The sequence below is a fragment of the Coregonus lavaretus genome (assembly GCF_964263955.1).
Source record: "Coregonus lavaretus genome assembly, chromosome: 2".
In the NCBI taxonomy this organism is placed as follows: domain Eukaryota; kingdom Metazoa; phylum Chordata; class Actinopteri; order Salmoniformes; family Salmonidae; genus Coregonus; species Coregonus lavaretus.
Window position 1 is genome coordinate 5183843 of NC_139989.1, and position 24862 is coordinate 5208704.

Consider the following 24862-nt stretch of genomic DNA (forward strand, 5'->3'; position numbering starts at 1 on the left):
AAGATCTTAATTTGACCAGTTTCTCAGAGCAGGAAAATAATTCTGCAGCAACAGGAAATGTAAATTATTGTGTGGATTATAATTAATGGACCTTTTTGTGGGGGTTGATAGATTTTTTGTTAGGAAAAATCAAGTCTGACATTTCTAAGTGGAAATTACAAACCTTGACTTTTTAAACCTTGAATACACTACGATTTTGCATTTCCTGCTGTGCATGACATTTCCTGCAACAACAAGGTGATCAAATTAAGATCCTAAATCTATATATTGATTCAAATGAGCGAATCTGAATCTCACCACGGGTACACAGTCAAGAGAATGGGACAGCCAAGGAGGCCTGGACCAACTGCAGAAAACTCACAGAGACTGAATGCCAGGCACGGTGCCGTCCACTCCTAATGAATATTAACACAGGGACATTATCATCAGCAGGCCTGGTCTGCCTTCTAACTAACAGATGCTCCTCCAAGGTCATCAGTGCATGTTAGAGTGGCCCCAAATGGCCATTTGTAAACGCAATGATAATTTACTGTCTGTGTGATTTAGTAGAACAGAACATTTGGTAATTACAGTCCAGTCACAGAGGACATATGGAGAGGGGTTGGAAATTAAATCAATTTACCACAACTTGAAGGGAACCATTTTTTTCCCAGGTCCCAGGTCAATCCCTTGGGATTGAAGAAGAAAAATTCAATTTTTGTCAACTCTGTAAAACATCAACTCCATCATTTTACATTTTAGTCATTTAGCAGACGCTCTTATCCAGAGCAATTAGGGTTAAGTGCCTTGCTCAAGAGCACATCGACAGATTTTTCACCTAGTTGGCTCGGGGATTAGAACCAGCGACCTTTCGGTTACTGGCACTACGCTCTTAACCACTAAGATACCTGCCGCCCCATCAGATTTTTGTCTAACGTCAACTCCGTCAGAGTGCTGAAAGATCTGATAGAATGGTTATGCTTTTATTGGGATTTTGAAGTGAATCATTTTCCATATATTACATATGTTTGTATTAAAATAAAAAATGTAGAGGCAAAAATATTTTAATCACTGTTCTGCTACATATGCTTAAACAATTGAATTATTTGCTGTGCTAAGGGATAATGTTTGCTTTATAACGAAATTAGCCATGGAGCATTTAATAGTGCTATAAAACAAAACAAAAAGAAGTTTGGAGGTTTGTATTACTTATTTGAATAATCTAATGTTAGAATGAAATAATCAAGGCCTTTAAACACTTGGTGGACAATAATTGTAAAAAATGAAATGCCTTTTATGATGTCTGACGGAGTTGACATAAATCCAGCAAAACTGTACTACGCTACTGACCCTTGGGGCAAGAAAATGGCCTCAACAACCATAATCCAAAAACAATCCAGCAATAATCCATCTTGGATGAGATTATCATTCGGACGTGACCAATAAACTTTGATTTGATTTATGTCCTCTCCTCCCCCAAGTATGTCTGTCTGTACATAGCCTTTATTTTTTAAAGAGCAGTGCAGACTATGATGAATTTTTCAGCAGCATAGCTTCTTCTGACAACCTAATGGACTCATTGACTCTACACAATCAGACATAATTATGTTTTGTTATGTTTCTGACAAGCTGGACTCAAAACACTTCAAAACAGGATCCCATTGGAACAATCAACACTTTATAAAGGCTTTTTAGAACACTCATAAAGTCTTCATAAGCAATACATGGATACTTCACAAATTATTTATAAGCAATATTATCCAGCATAAACGGTTATATGAAAGGTCCTAGCGTGTTGTTTGCTGATGAATGATTTCTGAAGCATTTTTATAGACCTTATAAAGAGTATGTGGCTTCATTAAATAAATGTTTACTTACCCTGAAAGTATTCTATGTGGCCCAAAAAGACAGTGATCCACAATTCAGATATGTTTCAAAAGCCACTGCTAACTTAAGCTACTTTAAGCTAACCCAAACAGCGTTTTACAAGTCTTTGCCATTTCTGAATAATATTTCTGCAGGCAATGTTTGGTAGTGACGTTGACCTGTAATGTTGGCATTGTGGGTTGGTTTTGTTTAGCGAGTGGGAAGCTTGGAACTTGTTTGCTTTCCTTACATGAGAAATACATATGAGAAAACATTTCAAATATGCCAAACGTTCCCAGCTCTTTTCGTGCACCAAATGTTTACAGCTGCTGGAAATAGTGTAGTTTTTCCAGTTATTACTTAAACAAAAATACTCCAGGCTTTCTCCTTTATCTGAAGCACAGGAGATTTTTAAAACAAATTTGCCAACGCTACAGACGGCTATATCGGTCCGCTAATATAGGACTACTAAAAGCCCAGTGCACAACTTTTGTGGAATAAAAATCTATACATATATATATTTTTATATATATATATTATTTTAATTTACATTTTTCAGGGGGTGCTGCAGCACCCTCAGCACCCCTACTTCTCACGGCTATGACTACATTAATCTAAAATGTACCCTTGTTAACATAGAGTTGATGTCCGTGCCCCCGCATAAATCTAAATACCATAATTAAAAAATCCCCATCAAAATCTATTTAAGCTAGAGATATCTCAATCTGCCGCATCTGCCGATGTCGCCCTTCCGCATCTGCAGTGAAAGGTGGCAGAGCTAGAGCTATGTTTGTCAGACCATGAGACATCCTGAAAATTGGTATTCTCATGTAAATGTCTGGAGCGTCCGAACGGTTTGGCCTACAAACTATTATGACCCCTCTATGGAAAGATGAGACTCTCACGAACACTAGTCTTCTGTGTCCACAAGCCTCACAAGACTAGTCTGAAGGTAGCCGGGTACCAATTTAAAAAATGAATGGAGATAGTTTAGTGCCTAAGATGAGGGGTTAAATACATGTTTTAAAAAATGTCTTTATCTCTCAGATATAGGGCAAATTTTTTACTATCTGTTTATCCATGTATGAAGCTGTTATTCATTGTGTTTCTATGAGCTAATAGAAGTAAGGCCAAATTCAATGTTTTATCCCAAAACACTTTTGTCAAAAGTTTGGACACACCTACTCATTCAAGGGGTTTTCTTTCATTTTTTTTTTTTTACTATTTTCTAGAATGTAGAATAATAGTGAAGACATCAAAACTATGAAATAACACATATGGAATCATGAAGTAACCAAAAGAGTGTGTCACACCCTGGCTCTGGGGACTCTATATTTTGAGCCAGGGTGTGTAGTTTCTATGTGTTTGTGTTTCTATGTCGTGTTCTAGTATTGTATTTCTATGTTGGCCAGTGTGGTTCTCAATCAGAGGCAACGAGTGTCAGCTGTGGCTGGTTGTCTCTGATTGGGAACCATATTTAAACAGTCTGTTTTCCATTCGTGTTTGTGGGATCTTGTTTCCGTTTTGGTTTGCTCCTTGTTGGTTATGTTAAACCGTAGGACTGCACGTTTCGTTTTGTTGTTTTGTTGTTCTTATTATCACTGAAGATAATAAAGATTAAATATGTTCGTTCATCACGCTGCGCCTTGGTCTACTCCATACGACGATCGTGACAGAAGATCCCACCACTCCAGGACCAAGCAGCGTGTCCAGGAGCAGGCTGCCTGGACATGGGAGGAAGCGCCTGGAAAGGAGCTGGAGAGGTTGGCGATGGCCCAGGTGGGCAAAGTGTGGTCCTGGGAGGACATGCTCGGGGGAAAAGGGCCATGGGCTAGGATTAAGGCCCTGGCGAGAGAGGAGCAGCGGCGTCAGCAGTGTCGGCGTCGGACGGACGGGAGGCAACCCCAAAACATTTTTAGGGGGGGGCACACGGCATGGGCGACTGGGCAGCAGGAGGCTGCCACAGGGCGATTTGGGAGATTTGGAGAGGAGGCCACCGGGTTTGGGGGGCCAGAAGGCAGGTTGGTGGAGCCTGGATGGAGAGCAGAGCCAACTCCCCGTACTCAGGCATGGCAGCATGGGACTGGGCAGGTTCCGCGGTATGCGGAGCTGCGTACTGTGCCACGAGTGGTCCGGCATAGTCCGGTACGTCCTGTGCGAGCACCCCGCACGTGTCGTGCGAAGGTGGGCATGCAGCCAGGACGGAGTGTGCCGGCTCAGCGCTCGTGGTCTCCAGTGCCTCTCCTCAGTCCCGGATATCCTGCGCCAGTGTCACGTGCTGTTATGCCAGTACGGGTACACAGCCCTGTACATCCTGTGCGGATGCCTCACACAGAGTGTGTGAAGGTAGGCATTCAGCCAGGACGGGTTGTGGCCGCTCTTCACTCCAGGCCTCCTATCCGTCTCCACAGCCCGGCCCGGCCTGTTCCTGCCCCTCGCACCAAGCCTACGGTGCGCGTCGCCAGCCCGGCCCGGCCTGTTCCTGCTCCACGCACCAAGCCTACAGTGCGCGTCGCCAGCCCGGCCCGGTCTGTTCCTGCCACTCGCACCAAGCCTACGGTGCGCGTCGCCAGCCCGGCCCGGCCTGTTCCTGCCACTCGCACCAAGCCTACGGTGCGCGTCGCCAGCCCGGCCCGGCCTGTTCCTGCCACTCGCACCAAGCCTACGGTGCGCGTCGCCAGCCCAGCCCGGCCTGTTCCTGCTACTCGCACCAAGCCTACGGTGCGCGTCGCCAGCCCAGCCCGGCCTGTTCCTGCCACTCGCACCAAGCCTACGGTGCGCGTCGCCAGCCCGGCCCGGCCTGTTCCTGCCACTCGCACCAAGCCTACGGTGCGCGTCGCCAGCCCGGCCCGGCCTGTTCCTGCCACTTGCACCAAGCCTACGGTGCGCGTCGCCAGCCAGGCCCGGCCTGTTCCTGCCACTCGCACCAAGCCAGGGGTGCGAGTCGTCAGCCTGGTAAGGCCCGTTCCTGCCACTCGCACCAAGCCAGGGGTGCGAGTCGTCAGCCTGGTAAGGCCCGTTCCTGCCACTCGCACCAAGCCAGGGGTGCGAGTCGTCAGCCTGGTAAGGCCCGTTCCTGCTCCACGCACCAAGCCAGGGGTGCGTATCGTCAGCCCGGTCCGGCCCGTTGCTGCTCCATGCACCAAGCCAGGGGTGCGCATCGTCAGCCCGGTCCGGTCCGTTCCTGCTCCACGCACCAAGCCAGGGGTGCGTTACGTCAGCCCGGTCCGGCCCGTTGCTGCTCCACACACCAAGCCAGGGGTGCGTATCGTCAGCTCGGTCCGGCCCGTTGCTGCTCCACGCACCAAGCCAGGGGTGCGTATCGTCAGCCCGGTCCGGCCCGTTGCTGCTCCATGCACCAAGCCAGGGGTGCGCATCGTCAGCCCGGTCCGGTCCGTTCCTGCTCCACGCACCAAGCCAGGGGTGCGTATCGTCAGCCCGGTCCGGCCCGTTGCTGCTCCACACACCAAGCCAGGGGTGCGTATCGTCAGCTCGGTCCGGCCCGTTGCTGCTCCACGCACCAAGCCAGGGGTGCGCATCGTCAGCCCGGTCCGGTCCGTTCCTGCTCCACGCACCAAGCCAGGGGTGCGCGTCGTCAGTCCGGCACAACCCGTGCCTGGGTCACCGGTGCCTGATCAGGTACCGGTCAGCGGCTCCACAAAGGAGCTTACGCAATCCGCTCCATCGATGTCCAGTCCAGCTCCAGCCAGCGGGGCCAGACCGGACCAGGGGCGCTACGGGGGGATTATTGAAGGGTGGTGGTCAAGCCCGGAGCCGGAACCGCCTCCGAGGAGGAATGCCCACCCAGCCCTCCCCTGTTTGGGTTTTGTTGAGGCGCGGTCGCAGTCCGCGCCTTTGGGGGGGGGGGTACTGTCACACCCTGGCTCTGGGGACTCTATATTTTGAGCCAGGGTGTGTAGTTTCTATGTGTTTGTGTTTCTATGTCGTGTTCTAGTATTGTATTTCTATGTTGGCCAGTGTGGTTCTCAATCAGAGGCAACGAGTGTCAGCTGTGGCTGGTTGTCTCTGATTGGGAACCATATTTAAACAGTCTGTTTTCCATTCGTGTTTGTGGGATCTTGTTTCCGTTTTGGTTTGCTCCTTGTTGGTTATGTTAAACCGTAGGACTGCACATTTTGTTTTGTTGTTTTGTTGTTCTTATTATCACTGAAGATAATAAAGATTAAATATGTTCGTTCATCACGCTGCGCCTTGGTCTACTCCATACGACGATCGTGACAGAGTGTTTAAAAAAAATCTAAATATATTTTATATATTCAAATAGCCACCCTTTGCCTTGATAACAGTTTTGCACAGTCTTGGCATTCTCTCAACCAGCTTCACCTGGAATGCTTTTCCAACAGTCTTGAAGGAGTTCCCACATATGCTGAGCACTTGTTGGCTGCTTTTCCTTCACTCTGCGGTCCGACTCATCCCAAACCATCTCAATTGGGTTGAGTTCGGGAGATTGTGGAGGCCAGGTCATCTGATGCAGCACTCCATCACTCTCGTTCTTGGTAAAGTAGCCCTTACACAGCCTGGAGGTCTGTTGGGTCATTGTCCTGTTGAAAAACAAATGATAGTCCCACTAAGCCCAAACCAGATGGGATGGCGTATCGCTGCAGGATGCTGTGGTAGCCATGCAGGTTGAGTGTGCCTTGATGTCTAAATAAATCAAGACAGTGTCACCAGCAAAGCACCCCCACATCATCACACCTCCTCCTCCATGCTTTACGGTGGGAAATACACATGCGGAGATCATCCGTTCACCCACACCGCGTCTCACAAAGCCACCGTGGTTGGAACCAAAAATCTCCAATTTGGACTCCAGACCAAAGGACAGATTTCCACCGGTCTAATGTCCATTGCTCGTGTTTCTTGGCCCAAGCAAATCTCTTCTTCTTATTGGTGTCCTTTAGTAGTGGTTTCTTTGCAGCAATTCGACCATGAAGGCCTGATTCACACAGTCTCCTCTGAACACTGTGAAGCATTTATTTGGGCTGCAATTTCTGAGGCTGGTAACTCTAATGAACTTATCTTCTGCAGCAGAGGTAACTCTGGGTATTCCATTCCTGTGGCAGTCCACATGAGAGCCAGTTTCATCATAGCTCTTGATGGTTTTTGCGACTGCACTTGAAGAAACTTTCAAAGTTCTTGAAATGTGTCAGTGTGGAATGTGGATGTGGTGCAGGAATCAGGCGCAGGACACAGAGGCTTCGTCCAACAGGCTTTAGTATTGTCATGAAAAAACAAACGGGCCTCAACAAGAGCCCGGAGGAAAAATGAAATTACGCACACAACGCGTAAAACTCTAAGCACAAAAAATAGCGCGCACACAAGTGCGGAAACTCTCTCCTATACAATGGAGGAAACAAACACTGCACCTTCTGACCGGTGAACAATTACACACAACACAAGACTAAAACAACGAGAACTTATAGGACACATAATAAACACTAAACGGAAACAGGTGTACCAAATAAGACAAAACCAAACAAACATAGAAAACATACAACGGTGGCAGCTAGTACTCCGGGGACGACGACCGCCGAAGCCTGCCCGAACAAGGAGGAGGAGCAGCCTCGGCCGAAACCGTGACAGTACCCCCCCCTTGACGCGCGGCTCCAGCCGTGCGCTGACCCCGGCCTCGGGGACGACCAGGAGGACGCGGAGCAGGGCGCGTGGGGTGACCACGGTGGAACTCAGTCAGAAGAGACAGGTCTAAGATGTCCCTCCTCGGCACCCAGCACCGTTCCTCCGGACCGTACCCCTCCCACTCCACGAGATATTGGAGACCCCCCATCCGACGTCACGAATCCAAGATGGACCGAACTGTGTACGCCGGAGCCCCCTCGATGTCCAGTGGGGGCGGAGGAGTCTCTCCTATCTCACAGTCCTGGAGTGGACCAGCTACCACCGGCCTGAGAAGAGACACATGGAACGAGGGGTTAACATGATAATCAATAGGCAGTTGTAACCTGTAACACACCTCGTTCAACCTCCTCAGGACTTTAAAAGGCCCCACAAACCGCCGACCCAGCTTCCGGCAGGGCAGGCGGAAGGGTAGGTTTCTGGTCGAGAGCCAGACTCGATCTCCAGGTGTGTACACCGGCCCCTCACTGCGGTGGAGATCGGCGCTCGCCTTGTGTCGACGGATGGCCCGCTGCAGATGGACGTGTGCAGCGTTCCACGTCTCCTCCGAGCGCCGCACCCACTCATCCACCGCAGGGGCCTCGATCTGGCTCTGATGCCATGGTGCCAGAGCCGGCTGGTAACCTAACACACATTGGAAAGGGGTTAGGTTGGTGGAGAAGTGGCGGAGAGAGTTCTGTGCCATCTCTGCCCAGGGGACATACCTCGCCCACTCCTCCGGCCGTCCCTGGCAATACGACCTCAGAAACCTACCCACATCCTTGTTCACACGTTCGACCTGCCCATTGCTCTCTGGGTGGTACCCCGAGGTAAGGCTCACCGAGACCCCCAAACGCTCCATGAACGCTCTCCAGACTCGGGAGGTAAACTGGGGACCTCGATCAGACACTATATCCTCGGGTACCCCGTAATGCCGGAAGACGTGGGTGAATAGTGCCTCAGCGGTCTGTAGGGCAGTAGGGAGACCCGGCATGGGAAGGAGACGACAGGCCTTCGAGAACCGATCCACAACGACCAGGATGGTGGTGTTCCCCTGTGAGGGGGGAAGGTCTGTAACAAAATCCACCGAGAGGTGAGACCAGGGTCATTGTGGAACGGGCAGGGGTTGTAACTTACCCCTGGGCAGGTGTCTGGGCGCCTTACACTGGGCACACACCGAGCAGGAGGAAACATAAACCCTCACATCCCTGGCTAACGTTGGCCACCAGTACTTAGTGCTAAGGCAGTGCACTGTCCAGCCAATACCTGGATGTCCAGAGGAGGGTGACGTGTGAGCCCAATAAATAAGTCGATCCCGAACCTCGAGCGGAACGTACGTCCAACCCACAGGACACTATGGAGGGCTAGGATCGGTACGCAACGCCCGCTCGATTTCAGCATCGACCTCCCACACCACCGGTGCCACCAGACAATACTTCGGTAGTATGGGAGTGGGCTCAACGGACCTCTCCTCTGTGTCATACCGCCGGGACAGGGCATCTGCCTTACCGTTCTGGGACCCAGGGATGTACGTGATCTTAAATACGAACCGGGCTAGAAACATGTTCCACCGAGCCTGGCGAGGATTCAGTCTCCTAGCTGCCCGGATGTACTCCAGGTTACGGTGGTCAGTCAAAATGAGGAAAGGGTGTTGAGCCCCCTCAAGCCAATGCCTCCGCACCTTTAGGGCCTGTACCACGGCTAACAGCTCCCTGTCCCCCACGTCATAATTTCGCTCCGCCGGGCTGAGCTTCTTAGAGTAAAAAGCACAGGGGCGGAGTTTAGGTGGCGTGTGTCACACCCTGGCAATGGGACTCTAGTTGTTGAGCCAGGGTGTGTTTGTTCTATGTGGTGTGTTTCTATGTTGGGGGTTCTGGTTTGTTGTTTTCTGTGTTTGCCTTAGTGACTCCCAATCAGAGGCAACGAGTGTCAGCTGTTCGTTGGTTGTCTCTGATTGGGAGCCATATTTAAACTGTCTGTTTTTCATTCGGGTTTGTGTGGTTTCTTGTTCCTTTTGGTTGTGTATCGAAGGACTTCACGTTTCGTTCTTTGTTTTGATCGTGTGATCAGTTGAATAAATATAATATGTTCACCCGCAACGCTGCGCCTTGGTCCTCCTCCTTAAGCGATCGTGACAGCGTGCCGGACCGTTGCGATAGAACGGCCCCTATACCGGCCTCTGACGCGTCCACCTCCACCTGGAATGGTAAAGCGGGATCCGGATGCGCCAGCACCGGAGCCAAAGTAAACAGGTCCTTCAGTCTCCCAAAAGTCCTGTCCGCCTCAGCTGACCACTGCAAGCGCACCGGACCCCCCTTCAGAAGGGACGTTATGGGAGCTGCCACCTGTCCAAAACCCCGGATAAACCTCCGGTAGTAATTCGCAAAGCCCAAGAACTGCTGCACCTCTTTAACCGTGGTTGGGGTTTGCCAATTACGCACGGCCGACACACGGTCAACCTCCATCTTCACCCCTGACGCGGACAACTGATAACCCAAAAAGGAGATAGACTCCTGGAAGAACAGACATTTCTCTGCCTTGACATACAGGTCGTGCTCCAACAGCCTCCTCAACACTCGGCGCACCAGGGCTACATGCTCGGCTCGGGTAGAAGTGTACACCAGAATGTCGTCTATGTACACGACCACTCCTTGCCCTTGCATGTCCCGGAAAATCTCATCCACAAAGGATTGGAAGACTGAAGGAGCATTCATTAACCCGTATGGCATGACGAGATACTCGTAATGACCCGAGGTGGTACTAAATGCTGTCTTCCATTCATCGCCCTCCCTAATGCGCACCAAGTTGTAGGCGCTCCTGAGGTCCAATTTTGTGAAGAACCGCGCTCCGTGTAATGACTCCGTCATAGTCGCAATCAGAGGGAGTGGATAACTGTATTTCACAGTAATCTGATTGAGACTACGGTAATCAATACACGGGCGCAAACCTCCATCCTTTTTCTTCACAAAAAAGAAGCTCGAGGACGCAGGGGAAGTGGAGGACCGTATGTATCCCTGTCTCAGAGACTCGGCTATGTATGTCTCCATAGCCCTCTTCTCCTCTTGAGACAAAGGATACACATGGCTCCGCGGAAGCGCAGCTCCTGCCTGGAGGTCTATCGCACAATCCCCCTGTCTATGAGGTGGCAATCGCGTCGCCCTCGCCTTGCTAAACACGAGTGCTAAATCCTCATACTCGGGGGGAACATGCATTGCGGGCACTTGGTTTGGACTCTCCACCGAGGTCGCCCCCACGGAAACACCCAGACATCGCCCCATACACTGGGCAGACCACTCCTTAAGAGCCCTCTGTTGCCACGAAATAGAGGGATTATGGGTAATCAACCAGGGAAGCCCCAGCACCACCGGATACGCAGGAGAGTCGATCAGATATAGCTGAATAGTCTCCTCATGACCCCCCTGCGTCCTCATCCTAAGTGGCGCTGTGACCTCCCTAATCAACCCCGATCCCAACGGGCGGCTATCTAGAGCATGTACAGGGAAGGGAGCATTGACAGGAAGGAGAGGAATCCCTAACTCTACACAAAACTTCCGATCAACAAAATTCACAGCTGCGCCTGAATCTACTAGCGCCTTATGCTGGGAACGAGGTGCAACCTGTGGAAAACTTACAGGTATAGTTAGGTGCACAACAGAGAGCTCTGGGTAAGTGGGGCGCCTACTCACCTGGAAGGACTCCCCAGTGCGTGGCCTGTTGTCTCTTCCCCCTGGAGACCCTCCCCAGCACCTAGCCGCAGTGTGTCCTCCACGGCCACAGTTGGTGCAGGGGACGGCCCCCCTCGGACTCCTTCTCCTCCTTTCTCTAGCGCCAGCACCCCCGAGCTCCATAGGACTCGGCTCGGAGGCGCTGGAGGGTGGAATGGACGGCCCCCACTCGGGACGTCCGCGGGTGGCCAGCAGGGTGTCGAGGCGTATGGCCATGTCCACCAACTGGTCGAACGAGAGGTTGGCGTCCCTGCAAGCCAGCTCACGGCGGACGTCCTCCCGTAGGCTGCACCGAAAGTGGTCGATGAGGGCCCGCTCATTCCACCCTGCGTCTGCCGCTAGAGTCCGGAACTCCAAGGCAAACTCCTGGACGCTCCTCCTCCCCTGCCGGAGGTAGAATAGACGCTCCCCCGCCGCTTTCCCCTCAGGTGGATGGTCGAACACAGCCCTGAAGCGGCGGGAGAACTCCGCGTAGGTGATCGTAGCGGCGTCTATCCTCCTCCATTCGGCGTTGGCCCACTCCAACGCCTTGCCGGTGAGACAGGAGATGAGGGCGGAAACGCCCTCAGGAGCGAGAGCCGAATCCCACTGGGTTCCGGAGCTTGGACGGGCAGACTGGCCGATGGTGGGGGTGAAGTAGGTGGAGGTGTGGGTACCCCACTGGTCTCCCATCGGTGCAGAGTATTTATAACTCCCTGCAGGGCGGTCCCGAGTTGGTTGATCCTTTCGTCCTGTCCGCGGACGCGCTCCTCGAACGACTCGGGTGCTGCTGCTGCTCCTGCTGATTCCATCGATGTGGTGTGTAATTCTGTCAGTGTGGAATGTGGATGTGGTGCAGGAATCAGGCGCAGGACACAGAGGCTTCGTCCAACAGGCTTTAGTATTGTCACGAAAAAACAAACGGGCCTCAACAAGAGCCCGGAGGAAAAATGAAATTACGCACACAACGCGTAAAACTCTAAGCACAAAAAATAGCGCGCACACAAGTGCGGAAACTCTCTCCTATACAATGGAGGAAACAAACACTGCTCCTTCTGACCGGTGAACAATTACACACAACACAAGACTAAAACAACGAGAACTTATAGGACACATAATAAACACTAAACGGAAACAGGTGTACCAAATAAGACAAAACCAAACAAACATCGAAAACATACAACGGTGGCAGCTAGTACTCCGGGGACGACGACCGCCGAAGCCTGCCCCCGAACAAGGAGGAGGAGCAGCCTCGGCCGAAACCGTGACAAAATGTTCCGTATTGACTGACCTTCATGTCTTAAAGTAATGATGGACTGTCATTTCTCTTTGCTTATTTGAGCTGTTCTTGCCGTAATATGGACTTGGTCTTTTACCAAATAGGGCTATCTTCTGTATACCCCCCCTACCTTGTCACAACACAACTGATTGGCTAAAACGCATTAAGAAGGAAAGAAATTCCACAAATTAACTATTAAGAAGGCACACCTGTTAATTGACATTTATTCCAGGTGACTACCTCATGAAGCTGGTTGAGAGAATGACAAGAGTGTGCAAAGCTGTCATCAAGGCAAAGGGTGGCTATTTGAAGAATCTCAAATATAAAATATATTTTGATTTGTTTAACTCTTTTTTGGTTACTACATGGTTACTACATGATTACATATGTGTTATTTCATAGTTTTGATGTCTTCACTATTATTCTACAATGTAAATAATAGTAAAAATAAAGAAAAACCCTTGAATGAGTAGGTGTGTCCAAACTTTTGACTTGTAGTGTATATATTTTTGATACCTTAAGGGGTCCTAAAATTCCAAATCAAATAGCAAAATGATACTTGGTATGATCATCTTAAAACAATTACATACGTTAGCTTAGTAGAACCCCCCCTTAGCTTAGACTCTTATGGATTTTTAAGCAAGAGACAATTTCAGCTTTTATAAGAATGTATTGGTCCTTTAATGATGGGTAAGTTTTTGCCGGTTTTACATTATAAAATAAAATAACACAGCACGCAGCTAAATATAAATTGTAACTTCATGTATTCCAACACTTTTCAGTCTGGGGTCAACTTGTACCATCGTTTTTTACAATAATATCCAAGCCAAAAAGCTATTCCAGAGTTACCATACAATCAATCAATCCATTCATTTACAGCAGCCTCCCTTATGTCCGTATGGAAACACAGTCTACACGCTTGACCGAGACTCATTCGATTTGCAGCACTTAGGCGGAGGTCGTCTGAAAGCAATGATGGGTATTGGCTGACGTCAAACCACACCGCTAGTATGAAAGGCATAGCAGGGGAAACTGATGTTTGTTAAATATAGAACTAACCACTTTGGTCTTGACTAGTTTTACTTAATGTGGTCTGATAGGATCTGTTTAGCTAGGTAAGCATCATGGCTGGGACCCCATGTTACGTAGAGTGCTATTATCTCAACTCTAATCACCCATTTAGCTCCTAACTGTGTACTGTACCAAGCCTGGGAAGGGCAGATAATTTGTGTCATACTGGAAGAAAAACTGTGTATGTTATAATGGGTTGCTTTTAGTGCAGTTTATATGGCATAGTACACACAAAAATGGACACTAATGAGGCAGCCTGTGTCCAACTCGTAGCTAATGATGTAAACTTGATGAGGAGGACACACACATCTGGCCACAGGGTCCATGTCATTAGTTTCCTAGGCATATGGCTACTCCATCAGTTTCCACAGTGACATAAAAACATTGGTCCTACGTTGAACAAACACAATGTTACAAGGGCTTTATAACACATTCATAAACATACATAAGAACTACATAGATTCTTCAAAAATAATCTATTGGCTTGTGTCATACTATATAAAGGAGGACATCCTTTTGGGGATATGTCACATGTATCTTTGCAGTGCTTAAGAAGGCTTTATGAATGCTCTATAAATTGTGGTTCATTTAAATTTAAATAAGTGAATTGTTTTGCCCCACAGTTAGCCATGATGATTAGCTTGCCAGCCAAAATGGTTTACAGTTAGCTAGCAATCGCATATCCTCCTGAGACCCCGCCCATTGACTTATGTCCACTGTTGTGGACATTTGAGTTTCATCCCTCTTCTTGAAATATTTTGTGCAAGTCTCTTAATTCCTGCTGTACTGTACAGAGGACATCCTGGGCTTTTCAGTGATATGTCATTTGATTGGCTGGGAGGCCGGGAACCGCCTCTATCTTTCCTTTCAAAATGGACGGCAAAGGAACAAGCACATTTTATGGAAAGATGAGAGGTAAGTCAAATATTGTTTGTCTATGGTTTTGTTACTATGATAATCATATATTTTCTTGTTCATGAAGGTGTTAGGAATCATATATTTAGTTCTGATAGCAACTAAATTATGTATCTTTTGAAAGATTTGCCATTTTATGAATGTCAATTATAGTGGACATCAGGACTATCTTCATGTAAATAATGACTCCACATTGTCGTAGGAAACAGAACTGAAGCAGAAAGAATTCTTTACCGAATAGTCGAGGGAGATTCAGATTTGGAGTTGTCAGATGATGAGAGAGATGAGGATAAGTTTCAACCAGTGATACAAAACGGTGATGAAGAAGAGGAAGACAATGCAGAAGGCTCAGTTGAAGGGACAGATGCAGACACAGACACAGATACAGACAGGGATGAACAGGAAACTCGTCGCCCTCTGTGGGCCAGGAGTAACATGTATGTTTGATGCAGTTCCACTATTTTAAATTCAGCTGCATTGAGTATTTAAACTGTTATTACTTATCATTTATTATTCTTTTTTCCTTCATATCAGATTTGCACCTGTGTTACCTGGGCTTCCTGTGTGTCAAGATGACCCTACAACACGTGCAGACTGGAGTCCAATTGAATACTTTTCACAGTACATTGACAACAAGGTCTTTGAAGATTTGGCAACATACACAAATCAAAGAGAGCTGCAAATCAAAGGAGTGTGCATGAACACCACGCCACAAGAAATACAAATCTTCTTGGGCATTTCAGTCCACATGGCCTGCCTTGGCTATCCCAGAATTAAAATGTTTTGGCCCAACAAAACTAAAGTGCCAGTCATAAGTAGCAAAATGACTAGGGATAGATTCTTCAGGATAAGAAATTCCCTCAAGATTGTCAATGACCTGGCTGTAACAGAGGAAACAAAGAAGGCAGATATTCTTTGGAAAGTCAGGCCAATACTCGATCGTGTGCGCCAAGGCTGTCTCAGCCTTGCAAAGCCAGAAAGGGTCTGCATTGATGAGCAAATCATCCCATTCACAGGCCGTTGTCCAGTCAGGCAATATGTTCCCGGCAAGCCAAACCCTACTGGCCTAAAGGTCTTTGTCCTTGCATCCCCAAATGGTCTGATGCTTGATTTTGAAGTCTACCAAGGGAAGAATACCTTTACAGTCCAAAGGTTAGGAGTTGGAGCTGCAGCAGTTCTACGCATGGTTGAATCTGTTCCAACAGGAAGCCACATATTCTTTGACAGGTACTTCACAACCATAGATCTATTGGATGCATTGCTGGCAAAGGGCCTTCCTGCAACTGGAACTATAATGAAGAACCGTGTCCCAAAGCTGTGCCAGCTGCCAGTAGACAAACAGTTGAAAAAAGAGGGGAGAGGAACATCAGTGTCAGTGGCCAGAAAGAGTCCTGAGCTGGCCATCACAAAATGGTTCGACAACAAACCAGTGCTCATGGCATCCACTGTACATGGGAAAGACCCAGAAGACATCTGTACCAGATGGTCCCAGAAAGAAAAGCACCTGGTCCAGGTTAAAAGACCAGCAGTAATTAAGCAGTATAATGATAACATGGGTGGCGTAGATCTTTGTGATCGCATGCTTAGCTTCTATCGTATGTCAAGCAGGACCAAGAAGTGGACATCGCGCGTGATCAGTCACTTCTTTGATGTTGCCATCACCAACTCCTGGATACAATACCAGTCTGACAGCAAAGCTCTGCACAGACCATCCAAGAACACACATCAGTACCTGGACTTCAAACTACTCCTAGCTGAGGAGCTGTTGGAGAGTCCGGAACTGGAAAACAGCTGTGAAGAGAGTGAGGATGAGTATGAGCCACCATCTAAAATGAGGATCCCACAACCAGAGCCATCTGTGCGCAGACTAGGAGCCATGCACATGCCTGAGATGATGGATACCAAGCATGCAGAAAGATGCAGAAATAAGGGCTGCAAGAGCAAGACGTACATGAGATGTACCAAATGCAAGATGTTCCTCTGCATTACCAAAAAGAGAAATTGCTTCCAGGACTTTCACCACTAACAAAGAAAATACTAAGAACAAAATGAAGAGTGAAGGAAAAAGCTAGATTGGATTCAGTTTGACAGAAGGAAAAAATCCAAAATAAATCTGTTACACATTAGTTATATGTTCATTGTTCAAATAACACTGAAAGGATTCAAGGGGACCAATCAAAGGATATGGACATAACAAAGTGTTAAGCTTTAATAGTAAAGCTATCCTTGCGAAATGTAAGGAAAAGGATTCAAGAATGATTAATGTGTATTGTATAATCAAAATGTCTGTATTCTTGGATAATAATCAATCTACAGCCCAAAATGTATGTATTCTTAGTTCATAAAAACTCTGTAATCTGTAAGAACTCTGTAAAAATTTGTATCTACCAAATGTGTCTCTTTTCGTACTCAAATGATCCTGTTGTCCACTACAGTGGACATGCTGTAAAATAAAAAATTAAAATTAAAATTAAAATGTGGAAATTGTAGGATGCTTTTTTTAACCCTAAACAGTTATTGAATCACAAAAAATATGATTAGGAAAAACAATATTTTCCTTGGTTCTCAGGTTATACACTATTTTGCTAGCTACAGTAGCGCTACCGTGTCTCCAAAAATTACATGTTTACATTTGACCATTGTGATGCGCACCCATGCATATCGATTTTCTATGCATATTATGAAACAAGAGGAACGACTTGAGCCTCTTTCTTTATAGATTCAAGCCGGGCTGAAAAAGTTTTTTGCAGAATAATAATTTTAGGGATAAACCCTCCCTGTTTATCAGTTTAGGCACATCCTAAGTAGCTGTGCGTATGGTAACAGCTAAGATGCTAAATCTGCTAAATAAACCCATTATCTCTTCTTCTCCCCTGAAATACAGAATAAATACGAAGATACAGAGAACATGATTTTCAGTCTAATCCATTGCCCCAGATTCCCTGCCTTCTGATTGGCTAAACACTTTGTGTTCTTCGGCCCTCTGGGCCAGGGATTAGCCAAACCTCCTCCTGGATAGCTACTTTTGTTCCAGCCCTGCCCCAACACCTGAATCTACTGATCAGCTGCTCAGGGGCTCAGGAGGAGGGTTGGCCAACTCTGCTCTAGGCAGAGTACCAGAGCCATATATTTACATCTCTATCTATCTCTATATATGGCTCTGGTAAGTACCAGCTCTTTCTCAACCTGACTGTTTATTTTAAACCTTTGTGTTCCTCTTCTCTCTCCGCAGTGAGTACCACCTCTTCTCGCAGTGCACAGAGACCAACGCCGAGCGCATCAACTGCTACTGGCCCAACCCGCTGGTGGAAAGCTATATCATACGCATCCACAAGCACTTCTTCTTCAACTGCACCCTGCAGCAGGGGATCTTGGTGGACCCGCCGGACGACACACTCACCATCCTCATCCTCATCCCTGTCTTCCTCACCCTGGCTATGATCGCGCTGGTGGTGTGGTGCAGCAAGCGCAGCGACATCCTGGCTTAGGATGTTGGTTTGTTTGGTTCCCATGTGACTGTCCAGTGTGGCTATCCAGAGACCCGTGAACCTCTTTGAATGAAAATACTTTATTGATCCCCAGAGTTGAAATTGGGTTAGTAAGGTTAGACAGGTAGCCTGGGAAGACAGGTAGGGAACCTAAGGTGGGAACTTTTGTTTGTTCATTGTGTCATTTCAGGATTATGGTGGATTGAAGGGATCAAAAGAAGCCACTTAACGCCTTTGAGGGAGATGCATCCTATATCCTTTTTTCTAGCTTCAGAGATGTACTGTACCCAAGGACTCAAGGCACAGAGCTACGAGACATTCAGAATTGTTGATCCTTGGTGTGAAATGGGACAGAGGCCCAGGGACTGCCTCAACATCATCACTTATCAGACACTGTTTAAGCTTTTGGGTATATATTCTCGTGAAGAGTCTTCTCAATGGGAGAACACGGACAAGTTGACACCTGAACATGTACAATACTTTTCTGTACCAGTGCCGTCTACTGAATTTTCTGTCCTGTATCGCCTGCCATGCTTTCTCAACAGCAGTGTTCCTGGAACCATTGCCTTCTTCACGCTTCCTCGTCTGTTGTTATGTGTTGTCCCTATCAGTTCAAGCTGCAAAGACGGATACAACCATTTATTTCCCCAAAATCTGATTTTACCTTACCCTAACTCTGATTGAACTTACCTTAACCCCAACCTTAACCACACCCCTAACCTTATGCCTAACCAAAACCTTAAATTAAGACCAAAATGCTAATTTTCATGTTCATAAATGTTCATGATATTGGACATTCGGATTTTTGCAGCTTGGCCATAGAATGGGAACAAGCCCTATATGTTTCGCTTAGACTATAGAACTTGGTTTGTTCCTTGCAGTGAAACAGTTGTTTGTGGGACGCCGGCGAGCACAACTGAATTTTACTTCATTATTTATCTTGTCTCTGGGTTGTCGTTGCGATGCCCCAGAAGTTGTTATCACTGATTGCACTGCTCATGTGGTGAAACCTCAGCAGGAATTCTGCTCACTCTAATTGTAATATAATATCACTGTTTAATCGTTCCGGGGAGGTAGGAACATAAATTACTGTCAAGATTACGGACTCGTTTTGAGATCATTTCGTTGTTCCAGAAGTAAACTTTTGGTATTGGAGAGCTATTGAAATATTTACTGTACTGCTATTTAATGTTTTAATTAAATTACTTAGAATTAGTCACTGCTTTGGTTATTTATCAACATGTCTATGGTGCAATATTATTTGCCCCTTTTTGTCCTCTGCTGTTCGAAACAATTACTACCTCTACTTCAAACTACATCCATCTCCATGTAATACTCATTTCTTAACCAGTTCGAAGCAGAACTCCAATTCAACTGAAAAATCCTAAGGTGGTCATAACAAAATAATATTGTTTTGGCATTTCAGTGTGTAAACGTAGTTAAACACAGTCAAATCCTCTAAAAAATATGTTGTGACATTTAGGTTAATTTCAAGGTAAAACTCAACATTGCTGTATGATACATTCCCATATGATACATTACCATATGGGCAAAGATACTAACAAGGCCGTATGAACATTTCAGAAGGGATGACGGATGTTCATGTTCCTCATATTCCAATTAAGACAAAACAAAGTCACTTTTGAAAATGGGGACTTTTTTCCATTATTATGCAATCAAAACAAACGTATGAATCTAAAGATGTTGACATTCAGCTCTCATCATCAGGATGGCAAACAGAGTGATATACACTGAGTGTACAAAACATTAGGAACACCTGCTCGTTCCATGACATAGACTGACAAGGTGAATCCAGGTGAAAGCTATGATCCCTTATTTATGTCACTTGTTAAATCCACTTCAATCGTGTAGATGAAGGGGAGGAGACAGGTTAAAGAAGGATTTTTGAGCCTTTAGACCCTCTTCCTGGAGATCTACTGTCCTGTAGGTTTTCAGTCCAACCCTAATTTAGCATATCTGATTCAGCTGGTTAAGGTCTTGTTGAGCAGCTAATAAGTAGAATCAGGTGTGTTAAATTAGGGTTGGACTGAGAACCCATAGGACGGTAGATTTCCAGGAAGAGCGTTGGGCAGCCCTGGCCTATATTGACTATTGGTTGAGACGCAGGGCCCATTAGGGTAGGCCAGGCCTGGCCAACCCTGTTCCTGGAGTGCTACCATCCTGAAGGTTTTCGCTCCAACCCTAATCTAGTGCACCTGATTCTAATAATTAGCTGGTTGATAAACTGAGTCTGGTTAGTTGCTACTGGGGTTGGAGCGAATACCTTCAGGAGGGTAGCTCTCCAGGAACAGGGTTGGGCAGCTCTGCTTTAGACAATCGAGACATGGATTGTATATGTGTGCCATTCAGAGGGTGAATGGGCAAGACAAAAGCTTTAAGTGCCTTTGAACAGGGTATAGTAGTAAGTGCCAGGCGCACTGGTTTGAGTGTGTCAAGAACTGCAATGGTGCTGGGTTTTTCATGCTCAATAGTTTCCTGTGTGTATCAAGAACGGGCCACCACCCAAAGAACATCCAGCCACAACTGACAAAACTGTGGGAACCATTGGAGTCAACATGGGCCAGCATCCCTGTGGAACACTTTCGACACCTTGTAGAGTCCATGCCCCAACGAGTTGAGGCTGTTCTGAGGGCAAAAAGGGGTGGAACTCAATATTAGGAAGGTGTTCCTAATGTTTTGTACACTCAGTTTTTGGGATAAACAAAGAAGAACAAGACAACAGGCATGATTTATATGACAAAAAACTGCCCGGCATTGTATGAGGGTTTAAGACGCAAACAAAATGACAATAGTTCATGCCCTCAAGGATGACTTGTCAGTGCCTCCACAGCACAAAAGTTGGACTGCAGGAAGGATATACAATTGTTTCCCAGAGCCGGGGAAGAATTAAAGGAAATGGTCTGGCTATGATTTTAACCAAAAGAGGTACAGGAACTGCAAAGAGTGCCATACTTCCTCATACATGCATTGTTATGACTGGGTCCGCCAACGGCACTGTTCAGCTCTGAGAGTTTGCCCGTCTCCACCCACCCCCCCCTTGAGACCCCACCCGCACTCCCCACTCCCCACTCCCCCCTCCAGTCGTTGATTACAATGTGTAGAAAATATGAATGACTATAAAGGTTACAGTCATGATTCATGAAAATGTGTTCCATAAAGAGAGAGAGAACCACAGCGAGGAAGAGAGCCCAAAAGCTGCCAACTGCGGGAAAAAAAACATGTGTGTGCCTGTGTGTGTAAGCACCCTATTCCCACGGAGTCCCCATAACATGCAAGACTCCTTCAGGCCTCCAACAGACTCACTCACAACAGAGGCCCTGCCTCTCTCTCTCTCTCTCTCTCTCTCTCTCTCTCTCTCTCTCTCTCTCTCTCTCTCTCTCTCTCTCTCTCTCTCTCTCTCTCTCTCTCTCTCTCTCTCTCTCTCTCTCTCTCTCTCTCTCTCTCTCTCTCTCTCTCTCTCTCTCTCTCTCTACCCCGAACAACTGAGGCTCTCCCCTTTCCCACACTAACGTGCTCCAGTGCACATGACCTAAACAGGACATCCCCTCCCCTCACCCCTCTCTCACCCCCTCACCCTTACCCCCCCTATCCTTCAGCAGCACCCGAGTAGACTGTAGTATTTCATCTGTCACTGATAAGCATGCTACAGACACTAACATGGCTTACAAACCTGCAAATCATCCTCCCAGACATTCTGGCCAGTCCACAGTGAGTCTCCAGAGCTAATTTCATAATGAAATTCATGAGCAGGGTTTGTTACCACTGCCCATTCCGCTCGGCAGCTGGACTTATTCATGTGGATTTCGCAAGGACTTGCATCATTTTATGATTGCGTTTCTAATGATATTGTTCAATTGAATCATCCCAGCAAGTCTTCCGAATGTGCTTTTTTTTCAGAGTTAATAGTGAGTCAAATGTCCTGACGTTCGAGTTACAGAGCTTTTCCTCCTTCTCTGTGATTTATTAACACACACACACACACAGAGACACACACACACACACACACACACACACACACAGAAATATGTGATTGTGGGAGTATTTACATAATTTATTAATTGTAAACTCCTCTGCTGGCACACAGCTCTCAATGATTTGTGTAATTCATTTCTACAGTACTGAATTTTAGTCTCTGGATTGCTTTGATCGTTATCAAGCTTTACATCCAGCTTTACAGAAAGTTGCCCTCATGCCATGCAATTACTCTAATTTATTACACCTACATAGATCTCAGAAAATAATTACTCAACTGCACATATGGCAAATGTATATAACGTATAGCTATAAAACAATTACTAAATTGTGTAGTGAGAGAAAAACTGGCCTAATATGAGTTAAGAGTTACTATTATAGTTACTATGTAGTTATATTCCATGTAGATACATGGTATATGTGGGAAACTGTGGTGTACATTTGTCTTTTGGGTGTTCCATCCTGACAGTACAAGTACAAAAAGGGGCAAGATTCAAAAGGAGCATTTTCTAAAAGCAGAATGCCCTCGAGCACTACCTTACTGTTTACCCAGCGTATCCCACTCTGCTGCATGAGTTCACACTGAAGCTAAGCCCATGCTAATTTTTTGTTGCATGGACGCAGAGACCACAGCTTTCCCTAGCAGAAACACACTGATGATTTGTTATCGCTAAACTTCAGATTTCATGTTGTGGTGAAAAATACAGTAGCTTGTATCCACTGTCCCATATGTCAGATATGAATGTAGTCAGGTGTGCAAACGTGGCATTTGATAGTCTTTCTCTTATGTAGGGCCTACTGACAACAGAAGCTATTGGTCTGATACAATAATACTTTAATTGACAAAAAATAGAAATGTGATCTTTCAGTTTAATCAGATAGCTAGCCGCTGGAAAGTGAGATGAATTGCACCAATGATGTGTATAAACCCTGGATTGCTGACGCTATGTAATGGCCAATGAGAGGCTTTGAAGCCACCGGCCGCCACATTGGTACTCCTCAGAAGGAGCAGTCCTCCATAGGAATTAATGGAATTCTACAGTATTTCAATAAAATGTTTAAAGGACAGAATTACATGTATTTAAGTATTTATTTGTTGTAGTGGGGACAGTAACATTAGTACTGTTATGTTCAGTTCACATAACATAATTTAAAAGTAAAAAATGGTCATTAATAAATGCATTTCTATGGCTTCCTAAATCTTTTTTACAATGGAGTACCAAAGTGGCTGTGTAGTGGCTTCAAAATAGCGCTCCCTGTCAGTCATCTAGGGTTAATACATATAATTGGTTTCAACCGTTCTCACTTGCTTTCAAAACGGTATACAACATAAAAAGAAATACAAAAGGTAGAGGAATATAAAAGTGTAAGGAAGGTGTACCCGAATACATGTTTTTAGCTTCTTTAAAAAATAAATGTTTACATTTTTTTAGCTTGTTTCTTTTTCATCCCTTCTTAAATGAACATGTGCAAACCTTGCAACAGTGCAATCTTCCCACTGCTGTAAATGCTTAGTAAATGATTCCCCATGTTGACAGAGTCCTTATAAACAGCAGGTGAGGATAGAAGAGCCCCCTGTGTGGCATCCCTCCTTTACCGCCCCTTAGAAATCTCATCAGTGTGTTACCAAGCGACCGTGGAGTAAATTGGCTTTATGCCAGCTAGTCTACCTGCACAGTAAGCAATACCAGTTCCCAAAGCAATAAGCTCCCTAGTTTGATTGAAGACCATCTCCCCTGTTTTTATTGTTTGATGAAGGTTCAAACACCCATATTGAGAACACTGAGGCAGCTGTACACAATCCAAGTGTTGTCATAAAAGCAGTCCATATAAGCCCTAAATATGCTGTCTACCAACTTGAAAACGGTCTTAAAAATGATGAAAAATATGTAATATGGAGTAGTAGGTTAACCTGGGGCCACGTTCAGCCGGAACAAACAGGAAAATGTTTTGAAACATAAAACTAATATGGACAAGACCTTTTTGCGCAGTGCTCAGTTTAAAAACACACCTTCCCCCATTTCATGCCTTCTGAATGGGACACAGTTGTGTTTATCGGCCTGAAATATTGCCTTTCCCTGTCAAATGCCCAGATTCAATAAAGAGATGTATTATTCCTCATTACGTTTAGACGTTTAGACTGCTAACTCATCATTTATTGTGAATGTCATGTGATTATGGTTCAAATGCTAACTCACGTTCAGTACAAAAATCTGGGTTAAGGTTAATCCTAGGATCATATTGGCTACAGCCTCTGTCGCAATAATGTCTTCTTTGAAAAAAGAGCATTTAATCAATAACATTATAATCAAATGATAGAAATGAGGTTTGTGAAACCAACTATTGTTTGAGTGAATTTGAACGAAGCAAAGTGGTTATCCCACTGGCTATAGGGTAAACGCACCAATTTGTGAGTCGCTCTGGCTAAGAGCGTCTGCTAAATGACGTTAATGTGCCCTTGAGCAAGGCACTTAACCCTAATTGCTCCTGTAAGTCGCTCTGGATAAGAGCGTCTGCTAAATGACTAAAATGTAAATGTAAAATGTAATTATATATTTCCCAAACATGCTAGACAGAAACAGCAGACAATGTCACTTTGTTAAACTAATCCAAACAATTAATGGAGCCCACTTGTAAATTAGTCTGCTTGAGAGATTGAAAGGATGTATGTGAAATTGAAAAGGGATCCCTTTTTATCCTAATATTTTCCCAGTTTAACGTCTGTTATATGGGCGATTCCACGACAGCGGTATCTCAGATTGTTCTGGCAATTCTCACATAGAACATTCATTTGGAAGAAAAAATACTTTAAATGCTTTTTACATTTGTATCACAAACCATTTATGAGAAAATCATGATGAAATTGGCCATTTTAGGCCCTTTTATGAACTATACATGCCTCCTGTAAGACCCTATGATCTTTGAACCGTACGTGA

At 46.1% G+C, this 24862-nt stretch overlaps 1 protein-coding gene across 1 annotated transcript in view; it reads left to right on the forward strand.

Annotated features, from left to right (window-relative positions):
- The window catches only part of LOC311102751 (receptor activity-modifying protein 3-like), a 47196-nt gene extending 28049 nt beyond the window's left edge, over window positions 1–19147 (forward strand). The window contains exon 4 of the mRNA XM_084144137.1: window positions 17678–19147. Coding sequence (XP_084000263.1) covers window positions 17678–17933 — 256 coding nt within the window. The 3' untranslated portion in view covers window positions 17934–19147. The remainder of the gene's footprint in view (window positions 1–17677) is intronic.
- Window positions 19148–24862: the final 5715 nt, after the last annotated feature.